At 41.5% G+C, this 15,008-nt stretch overlaps 1 protein-coding gene across 1 annotated transcript in view; it reads right to left on the bottom strand.

Annotated features, from left to right (window-relative positions):
- dnah7 (dynein axonemal heavy chain 7) overlaps positions 1-15,008 on the bottom strand; it is a 234,157-nt gene that overhangs the window by 193,373 nt on the left and 25,776 nt on the right. Inside the window, exons 9-16 of the mRNA XM_033023735.1 lie at positions 13,751-13,870; positions 12,815-12,998; positions 10,683-10,862; positions 7,634-7,900; positions 7,201-7,328; positions 2,886-2,964; positions 1,325-1,549; positions 355-501 (exon numbers count right to left, since the gene is read on the bottom strand). Coding sequence (XP_032879626.1) covers positions 355-501; positions 1,325-1,549; positions 2,886-2,964; positions 7,201-7,328; positions 7,634-7,900; positions 10,683-10,862; positions 12,815-12,998; positions 13,751-13,870 — 1,330 coding nt within the window. The remainder of the gene's footprint in view (positions 1-354; positions 502-1,324; positions 1,550-2,885; positions 2,965-7,200; positions 7,329-7,633; positions 7,901-10,682; positions 10,863-12,814; positions 12,999-13,750; positions 13,871-15,008) is intronic.

Here is a 15,008-nt window from a genome sequence, read left to right as displayed (position 1 = left end):
GGGGACTCCCCCCGACCTGATGTTACCCATGTTAAATTGCCCAAATATCAAAATGTTATCAAGAGTATATTTTTCAATTGAGCTTTTTATCCATCTTTGAGATGGGTCATATATTTTTCATGAAAATGTTTTTATACTGTTCCTTTTCTGTAGCATTGCAACTTCAAAACTGTAGTACCTCATTCTAACTTCATTTAAGCCTATGTCTATGTCAGTAAATAATTTAATTCGAAGGGACCTGCCGCCATACGCAAAATTTGCAATAACTATCAATACTATTTCCAAAAATTATTTACAATTTTTATACTGACGTTACATCGTAATTGCTACTTTGCCCTAGATGTGAGTTAGTACCTTCTCTATTGCTTGATTCAGCTTTGTATTTAATGTTTGAGCCTTCCTTAAGTAGCGACCAACATCTGACATCTCTGCAAAAGTGGTAAATTCTTCTGCTTGCTTAGAATAAGTTTCAAGTTCTTCTTCAAATCTCTCAATGCGGAGCTAAAGGTTAAAAACAAAAAGCACAAAATCAGGCACATTGGTCTTATAATAGTTGTAACTATAATTTACCAACATGTTTATTGGAACCCAAAAGCCAGGCAAGTTTATTGTCATGTGTCCCTGATAGGACAATTAAATTCTTGCTTTGCTTCAGCAAACAGAACATAGTAGGCATTTACTACAAAACATATCAGTGTGTCCATATACCATTATATAAATAAATACACACATGAATAAATAGACTGATAAAGTGCAAATAATAGATAATGGGTTATTAATGATCAGAGTTTTGTCCGAGCCAGGTTTAATAGCCTGATGGCTGTGGGGAAGTAGCTATTCCTGAACCTGGTTGTTGCAGTCTTCAGGCTCCTGTACCTTCTACCTGAAGGCAGCACGGAGATGAGTGTGTGGCCAGGATGGTGTGGATCTTTGATGATACTGCCAGCCTTTTTAAGGCAGCGACTGCGATAAATCCCCTCGATGGAAGGAGCTGATGATGGACTGGGCAGTGTTTACTACTTTTGTAGTCTTTTCCTCTCCAGGGCGCTCAAGTTGCTGAACCAAGCCACGATGCAACTGGTCATCATGCTCTCTACTGTGCACCTGTAGAAGTTCAGGTCACCATGCCCATTGCAATGTATTGCAGACAACAGAATATGACTTTGATCCATAATTTTGTGTATGTTTACATGACACATCTAAATTCAGTGTAACATTTTGCTGTGATGTTAGGTTGAGTTCTGATTCTACTTCAAAGCTGAACGTGCATTACAAATGTGTTGTTGCAAAGCAGATTTAAGGAAAGGCTGAAAAAACATCTCACCTTCAACCCTTGCTGATACTGTTCTTCTTTCTCCGCAACCATCCTTTTGTGCTCCTCGAAAATCTCTGCCATTCGCCCACTCCAGTGAAACGTTTGGTTGTTTAATCGTATGTCACTTGGGGTGAGCGCTATATAATCAACAAGAAAAGACAAGCGGTTTTTGGCTTCAACCAGCTTCAGCTCAAGTTCAGCCATGTCTTTCACTTCAACTTTTTGCACGTAAGCCTGCAATATTAATACAGTTTAGCTATTAATACAGTTACAATTAATATAATATTAATAATTAACACAATATTAATACAGTTTGACAAGATACAAAACATTTTAGCACATGATATTTCTGATCAATAGTGGCCTCCAGGATTTTATTTGTAAGGAATTTAGTGATCCTATTATTTAGTTTAGTTTAGAGATACAGATTTAGAGACACAGCACGGAAATAGGTCCTTCGGCCCACCGGGTCTGCACCGACCAGCGATTCCTGCACACTAATACTATCCTACACACACTAGGGCCAATTTTACATTTTGAGTCATAGAGCGATACAGAGTGGAAACAGGCCCTCTGACCCAACTTGCCCACACCGCCAACATGTCCTACCAGCTACACTAGTCCCACCTGCCTGCGCTTGGTCCATATCACTCCAAACTCGTCCTATCCATGTGCCTATCTACCCGTTTCTTAAACGTTGGAATAGTCCCAACCTCCTCTGGCAGCTTGTTCCATTCCCCCACCACCCTTTGTGTGAAACAGTTACCCCTCAGATTCCTTTAAAATCTTTTCCCCTTCACCTTGGTCCTCTGGTCCTCGAATACCAAGCCAATTAACCTGCAAACCTGTACATCTTTGGGCCATGGGAGGAAACCAAAGATCTCGGAAAAAACCCACGCAGGTCATGGGGAGAACATACAAATTCAGTACAGACAAGCATGTGTAGTCAGGATTGGACCAGGCCTCTGGCACTGCAAGGCAGTATTCTACTGCTGCGCCACGTTTCCCCTCCATTATGTTGGACCACAAGAAGAAACGGGTAAAACATCTCATTGGCGATGATGATAGCAAAGTACTTTGATAGCATGATTGTTTCTAACCTATCCACTCACATCTCTGTGTTTATTACTTGTATACAATTGGAGTTCATTATTTACATTTTAAACTGGATCTACTGCAAAATTGCACCAAAATATCACACATTAAAAACATTGGACATTTTGGGATTGCTGCTCATTTTAACTGCCACATAGACAAGAATTGCCAAGATCTTAATATGTAAATTATCTCATAGTTTTGGGAGACTTGGGCCTATATAGGACATGATTTAAAAACTATCATAGCAAAGATTAGTATGTTTAATGTAACTAAATCCTTACATAAAACACAATTAAAAAAGAGGTATTGAATATGGATTACATGTTGTGGGTACTGTCAAATATAATCTGACAAATTTATTAAAGCAATCCAATCTCATTTGTCACTCATCATTTTCTTTCACAGCAGTATGTTCATTCATACACATCATTCTTATGCATAATTCTTTTTTGTCGAAACAGAAAAAAAATACCTTCAATTCCATTAGTGCTTCTGTATTTGGAGGTGTTGTGAGGGCCTTCTCTGCTATCTTCTCAAATTCTGCACATAACCTATAAATAAAAAAAACAGAATTACCTAACTATCAGAGATTAGTACAGAGAAAGATGGGGAGAAAGTGTTCCACAGTGAAGATGGGTAGCTTAAAAGACATGCAGTAGGGTGAGTAGTTGAGAGGTTGGTCACGAGTTTCAATGAATACATTGTAGTATATTAAATTATACACTGGGAGGAACAAATGTGCTAAAACGTCTGTGAAATACGTAAGGCTAACAGATGCCGGATCAAATTGAAATATTAATGACAAGAGAAAAGCAGAAAGATGGAGTCGGGCTAATTGGCTATCCGGAAAGTGTCGACTAAGTATCCGAGGAGATTGAGAGGACAGGTAAATAGGCAGGATAGATCGGCAGGATGACTTATCAAGTTGAGAGAGATGTTTGTTGGTGCTATGCATCGGGTGCCTATGGTGGTGAATTAGTGCAGGTTGTCAGTAAATTTGTTGGTTTCTTTGAAAGCCACCTGTTCTACAACACACATGCCAATTTTCTGAATTCAATTAGCAAAAGCAGTTAGACACAAAATGCTGGAGTAACTCAGCGGGACAGGCAGCATCTCCGGACAGAAGGAATGGGTGACATTTCAGTCTGAGGAAGGGTCTCGACCCAAAACGTCACCTATTCCTTCTATCCAGAGATGCTGCCTGTCCCGCTGAGTTGCTCCAGCATTCTGGGTCTATCTACGGTGTAAACCAGCATCTGCAGTTCCTTCCTACACATTTCGTCTAGCAATAGACAATAGACAATAGGTGCAGGAGTAGGCCATTTGGCCCTTCGAACCAACACCGTCATTCAATATGATCATGGCTGATCATCCCCAATCAGTACCCCGTTCCTGCCTTCTCCCCTTATCCCCTGACTCCACTATTTTTAAGAGCCCTATCTAGCTCTCTCTTGAAAGCATCCAGAGAACCTGCCTCCACCGCCCTCTGAGGCAGAGAATTCCGCAGACTCACCACTCTCTGTGAGAAAAAGTGTTTCCTCGTCTCCGTTCTAAATGGCTTACTCCTTATTCTTAAACTGTGGCCCCAGGTTCTGGACTCACCCAACATCGGGAACATGTTTCCTGCCTCTAGTGTGTCCTAGCCCTTAACAATCGTATATGTTTCAACTAGACTAAGTGGGACCCGTTGGGTCCCAGCATCACACGGGAGGGCTGGTCAACAACGCAATATTCCACCTCTCCACCAATTCCAATACTGCTCACCAGTGGGGGGGGGGGCTGTCTGTTGGGCTAGTATGGGTGTTGCGGGCTGAAGGTACTGGTTTCCAGAGGGCTAGTATAGACATTGTGGGCCGTATGGATGCTTGGGCAGGCATCCAACTGTTGCAACGATTTTAAAAGCCAAGCCAAGGCAAACAATTGGGCTGCAGCCACCAGACAACCAAAATTCATTTTGTGAACACAAACTTGTTAAAAAGGCGGGGCAAACAATTGGGCTGCAGACACCCGATAACCAAAATTCATTTTGAGAACACAAACTTGTCAAAAAGGAGAGGCAAACAATTGGGCTGCAGACACCCGACAACCAAAATTCATTTTGTGAACACAAACTTGTTAAAAAGAGCTGCAGCCACTTTACAGCCGCATCGAGGGGACTCACCGTGGAGTAGACGTGCGTTCAGTGTTATTTGCAGCTCAGAGAGCCGTGATCTTCTCGCTTCCTGGTCTGGCAGAAACTGAATGAGGCACGACACTTCCTGGTTTTATAGTCCCTCACCCTGCCGCCAGCGGAGGCAGCAGAGAGAATGGGGAATTTTGTAAAAACATTAATATCTCTCTCATTTTTCATAGACGGAAAAAATCCTCCGCACTCATACGGCGGAGGGGGGCTCTGAGCGAGGTGGCCAAAAATGACGGCCGTAGGTGGTGGCGTTCTCTCGGAAATCGCAGCACAGTCGGCCAAAAGCGGTCAAGATCAGAGATTTAGTAATATAGATAGATGAGATCCCCTCTTATCCTTCTAAACTCCAGAGTGTACAAGCCCAGCTGCTCCATTCTCTCAGCGTATGACAGTCCAGCCATCCCGGGAATTAACCTTGTAAACCTACGCTGCACTCCCTCAATAGCAAGAATGTCCTTCCTCAAATTAGGGGACCAAAACTGCACACAATACTCCAGGTGTGGTCTCACTAGGGCTCTGTACAACTGGAGAAGGACCTCTTTGCTCCTGTATTAAAAGTCTTCTCACCCACCACTCCACCTCCAGGTCCCTCAGATCGGCCGACTTGGGGCTGCTGAACATCCCACGGTCTAGGCATAAGCTTAGGGGCGACCGTGCCTTTGCGGTTGCAGCTCCTAGACTGTGGAACAGCATCCCCCTTCCCATCAGAACTGCCCCCTCCATCGACTCCTTTAAGTCAAGACTAAAAACTTATCTATACTCCCAAGCCTTTCCTGACGTCCACTGAGCGAGGGCTATATGTATATATGTATGTAGTTTGTTTGTTTATACTATTCTTATGGCCAACGAGAGTTGTTTTTTAAATGTGCTATATAAATAAATGTGACTTGACTTGACGTATTCGATTCCTCTTGTTATAAACATTCGATTCCTGTATTCGATTCCTCTTGTTATAAATCATGCCATTCGCTTTCTTCACTGCTTGCTGTACCTGCATGCTTACTTTCATAGACTGATGTACAAGGACCCCCAGATCCCGTTGTACGTCCCCTTTTCCCAACCTGACGCCATTTAGATAGTAATCCGCCTTCCTGTTTTTGTTACCAAAGTGGATAACCTCACATTTATCTGCATTAAACTTAATCTGCCATGCATTTGCCCACTCCCCCAACCTGTCCAAGTCACCCTGCATTCTCATAGCATCCTCCTCACAGTTCACACTGCCACCCAGCTTTGTATCATCTGCAAATTTGCTAATGTTACTTTGAATCCCTTCATCCAAATCATTGATGTATATTGTAAATAGCCGCGGTCCCAGCACCGAGCCTTGCGATACCCCACAAGTCACTGCCTGCCATTCTGAAAGGGACCCGTTAATCCCTACTCTTTGTTTCCTCTGCCAACCCACTTCTCTATCCATGTCAGCATTTTACCCCCAAATACCATGTGCCCTAATTTTGCCCACTAATCTCCTATGTGGCACCTTATCAAATGCTTACTGAAAGTCCAGGTACACTACATCCACTGGCTCTCCCTTGTCCATTTTCCTAGTTACATCGTCAAAAAATTCCAGAAGATTAGTCAAGCATGATTTCCCCTTTGTAAATCCATGCTGACTCTGACCGATCCTGTTACTGCTATCCAAATGTGCGGCTATCTCATCTTTTATAATTGACTCCAGCATCTTCCCCACCACCGATGTCAGGCTAACTGTCTATAATTCCCTGTTTTCTCTCTCCCGCCTTTCCTAAAAAGTGGGATAACATTAGCTACTCTTCAATCCACAGGAACTGATCCTGAATCTATAGAACATTGGAAAATTATCACCAATGCATCCACGATGCATTGGTGATAATGCATTGGTGATAATGCATCCAGTTGTTGCATCCAGTTGTTGGCTCCAACCAAACAAACATCAGTATAGGTCTCAGAGGGAGATTGTACGGCTTTATTTGCATAACTAAAGCAGCCAATATCTTAAGGTTTTGTATTCTTAAGGGTTTGTATAGGTTTTATACTCATTACCAAGATCTGCGCATTATTGGCCAGGTTAGCGTTTAATCCCCAACACTTGATGCCTTGAGACACGGGAAGAATGATGGAAAGGTCATCAGACATGAGAGCACCACATCAGATTGCTGTATATCAGCTTCAAAGCTGGTTCAAAGTATGGGTTTTCCAGAGGTCATGGATAGAAGTGATGAGAGCCTTGTTTCTGCAGAGTAGCTCATCCAGTGAGGGCAAAAGACGGGAGTTTGTCCACACAGTTTTCCAAGCAGAACCATGCAAAATTAATATTATTTAAAAAATACTGTTTACAAGTCAACTATAAACAATGGACCTCACTCAGCAGAACTTCCCTGGACATGGACTTCAAACCCGATTCAAAATTACCCTCATTCCAGTAGAAATTTAAAATTATCATTTGGAGTTAAGCAGTGAGGATTTAGCATGGGCAAGAAATAATGTTGTAGAGTTTAGAACCCAAAGGAGGAAAATTTAACATAGATTCGCAAAGGCATCTCCAGTTACTGGTATACCCTGAAAATTTGCAAATATTTCTGAATAATATATAATTTTACCAATATTTTGGAAAAATACTAACGCTCTATTTGCATCCTGATGGTATTTGCTTATCCTATTCAGAAGTTTCTCATACAATGCTTCTGCTCTTCTCACAAGAGCCCTTATGAGTTCATCACAGTGCACCTCAAACATTCCCAGGCGAACAACCTAAATGGAAAATTAAGGCAATTCGATAAAATAACATGAAGTAAACTGATATACGTGCAAATAAAAATGCCAATATAGTATTGTGTGATCCACAAGGTCTGTATTATAAACGGCAATGTTAAGACTGATCTAAATTCAACATATTCAAATGACAAATGTTTTCAGAATGGATTAATAATTTTCCAAAAAATAAAATAATATTTTTTATTTTGGTTGCTAAAATTAAGGTATACTTAAATATAATTTCTAGTCTAAACTAAAAATATTTTACATCATATAATTTTTAAACTTATGTTAGTATGCACCTTTTGAGTATTGTACTGAATATCTTCTTTCAAATTCAGATACTTAATAATTTCCTGTGCGGTTTCTTCAAATGTATGTTCTTCATTCAGGAATTGTTCCACATCCAAGTCAGCTTGCCTATTTATAAACATGGTATACTTATCATAGTGCTTGGTATGTTCTTGGGGACCCAAGCTTTCTTTGGCAACAACCTCTATAACTTTCCTTTTGTTTTCCTCCAGGATTTCATCCAAGATTATTGGTTTTAGGTAGCTCTTGATATGAGTCTGTAACAAAAAGGGAAAAAAAGTAAACCAATTACCTCCAAGTACATAAGGATTCTTTAAAGTAGTAAGCACGTGGACTTTCAATTTCACAGCTAATAATTAAAATGACCAAATAAATTAGAGCAAGTGACAGCAAGTTTGCATCATCACTTAGTTATTTAATCTGCATCAATTGAAGTTCTATACATTAGATCATGGATTTAGCCTATCTAGTTTAAACCAGTATCTGCAGTTCCTTCTTACACAAATACCTTGAAAGAGCTAAGTCAAATCTAATAGTCAAATCTAATATGGAGTCGTTCTTCTACAAAAGCATGGACTAGTAGAACAAAGAATGGCTCGGTGCCAAGTATGAATGACTGTAAATTATGTGAAACACAATATGGAGGACAATTTTCAATAAAGACATTAAGATGGCAGCCTGCAGTAATAACATGGCTTCTTCAAGGCCATAAAGAAGCCAAGATTGAAAAAATAGCTGACGCTCCAGAGATAAGTAATAACTTGTCAGGGGAGGAGCTTGATTTAGACCCAGCTTTCCTATATTGTGAAAGGCTACAGAATCTTTCAGTCATGCCATATTTAGACTTGGTAGGAGTGTTTTACTGATAAGAAAAATGTATAATTGTGCTAACTCGCCTTTGTGAGTGGGAGCCCAAGAAGCACTGAGCAACGTTTGTGCTCATTGTATCTTGCCACTTCTGTCTGATGATTTAATTAAAGATTGCCATGGTCTACCTTCAACGGTTGTTGCTATCTGTGAACCTTCACAACCTCAAGTTGGCTATAAACACTGTGAAAAGGCTGCCCCAGGCAATGATTAATGGATCATCATGCTGGATAGATGGCAGTATTGTAATTGTAATAGAACAGCTTGGTAGAGGTGCACATAGTTCTAAAAAAAACTGCAGATGCTAGAAATCTAAAATAAAAACAAGAAATGCTGGGAACACTTAGCAGGTCAAGTGGCACCTGTGGAAAGAGAAAAAAAAACCACTGATGTTTCAGATCAAGGACCTCTGTTCAGAGCATTCCCAGGTCTTCAAACCAAACCTTTAGTTGGCTTCCTGGATATTTTTAAGGCAGAGATAGATAGATTCTTGATTAGTACGGGGGTCAGGGGTTACGGGGCCAAGGCAAAAATGGGATTAAGAGGGAGAGATAGATCAGTCATGATTGAATGGCAGAGTAGGCTTGATGGTTTAAACCTGCATCTGCAGTTGCTTCCTACGCAATCCTGCTCTCAATGGCCTAATTATGTTCCTATCACTTATGAAATGATGAACTTCCTTCCACAAATGCTGCCAGACTTGCCGATTGTTTACAGTATTTAAAATGTTTATCCTGGCTGTGGAGCTATTGAACAATAGACTTGTACTCCAGAACTAGCTGCACCTCTAGCAAACTGTTCGAGTACAATTACAATACTACCATCTATCCAGCAATGTGGAAAATTACCCGGGAATGTCCTGTTCATAAAAAAGTTGAATTCAATCTGGCTAATCGCTGTCTAATCATTAACAAAGTATCAACAGTGCTATCAAGCAGCAGTTATCCACCAACAATCTACTCCCCTGCTCTCCTCTCTATACCCATCACATTGTAGCCAGACACAGCCTCAACGCCAAGGGCCCTGACCCAAAATATTGTAAACTAGACTAAGTGGGACCCGTTGGGTCCCAGCATCACACGGGAGGGCTGGTCACCAATATTCCACCTCTCCACAAATTCCAATATTGCTCGCCAGTGGGGGGGCTGTCTGTTGCGCTAGCATGGGTGTTGCGGGCCGAAGGTACTGATTTCCAGAGGGCTAGTATAGACATTGTGGGCCGAATGGATTCTTGGGCTGGCATCCAACTGTTGCAACGATTTCAAAAGCCAAGCCAAGGCAATCAATTGGGCTGCAGCCACCTGACAACCAAAATTCATTTTGTGAACACAAACTTGTTAAAAAGGCGATGCAAACAATTGGGCTGCAGCCACCTGACAACCAAAATTCATTTTGTGAACACAAACTTGTTAAAAAAGGCGATGCAAACAATTGTGCAGCAGCCAATTTACAGCCGCATCGAGGGGACTCACCGTGGAGTAGACATGCGTTCAGTGTTATTCGCACCTCAGAGAGCCGTGACCCTCTCGCTTCCTGGGTCTGGCAGAGACTGAGTGAGGGACTACACTTCCAGGTTTTATAGTCCCTCCCCCCTGCCGCCAGCGGGGGCAGCAGAGAGAATGGCAATTTAAAAAAAAACATTAATATCTCTCGATATTAAAAAAACATTAATATCATCGATGGGAAAAATCCTCCGGTCCCGGAAGGCAGAGGGGGGCTCTGAGTGAGGTGGCCAAAAATGACGGCCATAGGGGGCAGCGTTTTCTCGGAAATTGCAGCACAGTGGGCCAAAAGCGGTCAAGATCAGACTTTTAGTAATATAGGTCTGAAAAAGGGTCTCGACCTGAAATGGCATTTATTCCTTTTCTCCAGAGATGCGGTCTGACCCACTGAGTTTTACTCCATCCTTTTGTGTCTATCTTCGGTTTAAACCAGCACCTGCAGTTCTTTCCTAAACATATTTCCCATCCATGCCAGCATTCACATGCCAGCCTATGAAGAATGGAAATACCTTCAAATTCTGAAGAAAAAGTTTCTATTCTCAAATAATGGTGAAAATATGCACGTCGCCACTTATATGAATGCAACAATCCATTAAATGAACAAGAGTTTCAAATTCTGTATTAATTTTGCTCACCATGCATTCTGGAATTTAAAATGAACACTGCTTACCCATTCAGCGTACAGTCGCGTCTCAACTCTTGGTACTAGATTCACTGTTTTCAGCATGACATCATAAACATTCAAGAATAGCAGCTCAAAATCTTTGAACTCCGGTTCAAATTGGATAACGTTATTGTTTAGGATCAGTCGCAAAATGAAACCCGGATGTTCATAAGCACGAATAGAATCCTAAGTAGAAAATGATAGACACGATTTATATTGTAAATCTTCATCCATGATTGTAATTCAATGTCTCTACATATTTATAGCAAATAAAAATAATAATGCATGAATATTTTCATTAAGCAAGTAAAAACATACAAGGATTTGCATATGAGGTATTTACTGAGAACAAGCAAACATTTTACAACAAATATTTTGCTTACGAATTATTAAGGATCAAGTTCTGTAATATTAAATGTATTTTATAGCTCATTGTTCTACAAATCCTTTGATGCAGCAAATTCTGGTCAGGTAATAAGGTCATGTCATAAGTGATATGAGTAGAATTAGGCCATTCGGCCCCTCAAGTCTCCTCCGCTATTCAATCATGGCTGATCTATCTCTCCCTCCTAACCCCATTATCCTGCCTTCTCCCCATAACCTCTGGCACCCGTACTAATCAAGAGCTGTTCAAGTGCTAATCAAGAGGTAGCTGAATTCTATGAGCTAGAAGGGCTCTTTATAACATTAAATTAAATGTATCTATTCCCATGCTATGGGCAAGATGTGCACATAATGATGTACACAAGATGTACACACAATTGTCAAAGTTTGTGCTGTTTTATTCAGAAACAGTTAACTGATTTTTAAAATTACAGAATATAAACCGTGGCCCCCTTTCGCTTAATTAGAATTAGAATGCCTTTATTGTCATTCAAACAAACAAAGGTCATAACAGCAAAATAAACATAACACACAATTAGCACAGTTCCACACAAACATCCATCACAGTGAATCTCCAAACACCTCCTCACTGTGATGGAAGGCAAAAGTCTTATCTCTTCCCTGTTCTTCTCCCGCGGGCAGGCAGTCAAACTGCTGCATTGAGGCGATCGAGGCTCTTGATGTTAAAGCCCCCGGCGGGCGATGGATGGTAAGTCCCGCGGCCGATTAAGCCGCAACGGGTGATGTAATGCCCCTGTCCCACTTAGGAAACCTGAACAGAAACCTCTGGAGACTTTGCGCCCCACCCAAGGTTTCCGTGCGGTTCCTGGAGGTTGCAGGTGGTTGCCGGAAGTTGCAGGTAGCGGAAGCAGGTAGGGAGACTGACAAAAACCTCCGGGAACCGCACGGAAACCTTGAGTGGGGCGCAAAGTCTCCAGAGGTTTCCGTTCAGGTTTCCTAAGTGGGACAGGGGCATAAGGCCCTGCGACGGGCCGATACAAACCCCGCGATTCGGGGCGGGCGAAGTTGCCATTGCGGAAGCTACCAGGGACCTGCGAGCTCCTGATTTTACCGGCCACAGGGCCTGTGGCCGGAGCCTCTGAAGCTCCGAAGTCGGGTCGGGTCGCAGCCGCCGTTCCACCACAGCCTCCGAATCAGCCAGCTCCGCGATGGTAAGAAAGTCTGCAGGCTCCACGACTGGAGCCCCCAGGTCGATTCCGGTTGGAGGCCGCCAGCTCCATGATGTTAGGCTCCAGCGAAACAGAGACACGTCAAGGAAAAGGTTGCGTCTCCGTTCAAGGAAGAGATTAAAATGTTTCCCCCACCCCTCCTCCACCCCCCCCCCCACATATACACAACTATAAATAAACCAAAAACATACTCCTAACAAGACAAAAAAAAAGAAGACAGACAGACGGACTGCAGGTGAGCCGCAGCCACAAGGCGCCGCCACCAAACTTTATCAGTTATGAAAAATGTGGGGAAATTAGTTAAGCATAGATGGTATATAGGACATTTTTCTGGTATCTCTGAAAGTCTAAACTTTTTTTTTTCTTTCCAAAATGATCATTAGATCAAACAATTGAACTCATAACTACCTGAACTTTAATCTAAGTAACATTCTAGTTAACATCTAGAATCTGAAAATGTTGGAATACAACACCCATTATGGTCTTCATGGCTTGCCATTGGTTAAGTATGTTAAAGTTCTGAAATATAATTAACAGCATTTCGTATGTTACTGATATACATACCGGACGTTGCACAATTAAATCAGTGTAGTCCTGAATGGAATTTAGGGTCAAACTTTGCAGCTGTGAAGTCATCAGAGTTGCAACACAGTTAAAAAAAGACAGTAGTTTGGCAGTGTCTGAACCAATGGGAACCTGCTTTCGCTTACTTCCCAGATAATAAATATTTTGAACTTCAGGAAACCACCTAAAACATATTCCAAAATAAAATTTAAAATTCAGTTAAAAAGTCTTTAATTTCTAATTTAAATTATTTGAATGTTTCCTTTACTCAAAGATGACACAGCTTTAATTTTTTTTAATTCTGTAGTCTTTGGTTTATTACATTAGCATGTAAATAAAAATTACAAAACCATCAAAATTGTTTTTTTTTTTTAAAGTGGATGCTGGAAATCAACATTTTTTAGTTTAGTTATGATATACAGCGTGGAAACAGACCCTTCGGCTAATGGAGTCTGCGCCGACACCATAGCACTATTACAGCCAATTAACAGCCAATTAACCTACAAACCTGTATGTCTTTGGAGAGTGGGAGGAAACCAGAGCTTCCCAGAGTAAACCCATGCAGGGGAAAACATGTAAACTCCATACAGACAACACCTGTAGTCAGGATCGAACGCGGGTCTCTGCGCTGCAAGGCAGCAACTCTACCGCTGCTCCGTCGTGCCATTCAAAATGAATAGAAAATGCTGAAACTAATCGGCAATTCAAGCAGTAACAGGGGAGAGAGTAACATAATTAATGCTTCAGATCAATGATCTTGCATCAGAGTGTAAAAGATTACAAATAATCGCTTGCTTTTTTTGCCAGTACCAATGATAGATTGTCAACTTAAAATATCTCCAAACGAAAATACTGCCCTAACCAAGTCTATCCTGGTTTCATATCTAAAGTAAAGTTAAGATATTGCCATTTGACTTTATTTCAAGATGGTCATACTTTTTCAGGAGTTTCTCTTTCGCTGATTCAATTTGCCTCATGTACAAGACCTGGAATGTAGTCAGCTCCATTGAATCCTTGCGGTTACGAAATTCGTCGACATCAATGAACCTTAAATCTCTGCAAATGCAAGTTATTTTCTATTATAATACAATGTTTCACTGCACTTCAAAAACAATGCAAACACCCTAAAATTCAATGTAGTTGTTTAATTTCACTTCAGAGCATTTCACTCAGGTCTAAATGTAAGCATGCAGGTACAGCAGGTAGTGAAGAAAGCGAATTGGCCTTCATAACAAGAGGAGTTGAGTACAGGAGCAAAGAGGTCCTTCTGCAGTTGTACAGGGCCCTAGTGAGACCACACCTGGAGTATTGTGTGCAGTTTTGGTCCCCTAATTTGAGGAAGGACATTCTTGCTATTGAGGGAGTGCAGCATTGGTTTTCAAGGTTAATTCCCGGGATGGCAGGACTGTCATATCCTGAGAGAATGGAACGGCTGGGCTTGTATCCTCTGGCATTTAGAAGGATGAGTGGGTATCTTATTGAAACATACAAGATTATTAAGGGATTGGACATGCTAGAGGCAGGAAGCATGCTCCCGATGTTGGGGGAGTCCAGAACCAGGGGCCACAGTTTAAGAATAAGGGGTAAGCCATTTAGAACGGAGACGAGGAAACACTTTTTCACAGAGATTTGTGAGTCTGTGGAATTCTCTGCTTCAGAGGGCGGTGAAGGCCAGTTCTCTGGATACTTTCAAGCGAGAGTTAGATAGGGCTCTTAAAGATAGCGGAGTCAGGGGATATGTGGAGAAGGCAGGAACGGGGTACTGATTGGGGATGATCAGCCTTGATCACATTGAATGGCGGTGCTGGCTCAAAGGGCCGAATGGCCTACTCCTGCACCTATTGACTATTGTCTAAATTGCAACATCAGAGAACAAGTAACTATAGTTCTATTATATGAACAGAAAATGCTGGAGATACTCAGGAAGTCAGGTGGCATCTGTGGCAAGATAAACAGTTGATGTTTCAGGTCACTGACTCTTCATAGTTCCACAAGTTCTTGCTAAACTCTGCAATGACTTTGTTTTAAAAGTATAGGAGAAAAAGAAATATAAGGGAATTGACCAATTCACTGCGCGAAGTACCAGATACGCAAGCATCAGGCGAGAAGAAATCACACACACAGGCAGCTGTAATAGAGACTAATTCTCTTTTTCACTTTGTAATTGGTGCCGTGTGGTGTAGAAAATTGGCCA

This window comes from Amblyraja radiata, chromosome 7 (assembly GCF_010909765.2).
Source record: "Amblyraja radiata isolate CabotCenter1 chromosome 7, sAmbRad1.1.pri, whole genome shotgun sequence".
NCBI lineage: Eukaryota > Metazoa > Chordata > Chondrichthyes > Rajiformes > Rajidae > Amblyraja > Amblyraja radiata.
This window is presented reverse-complemented; position numbering and strand designations above follow the sequence as displayed.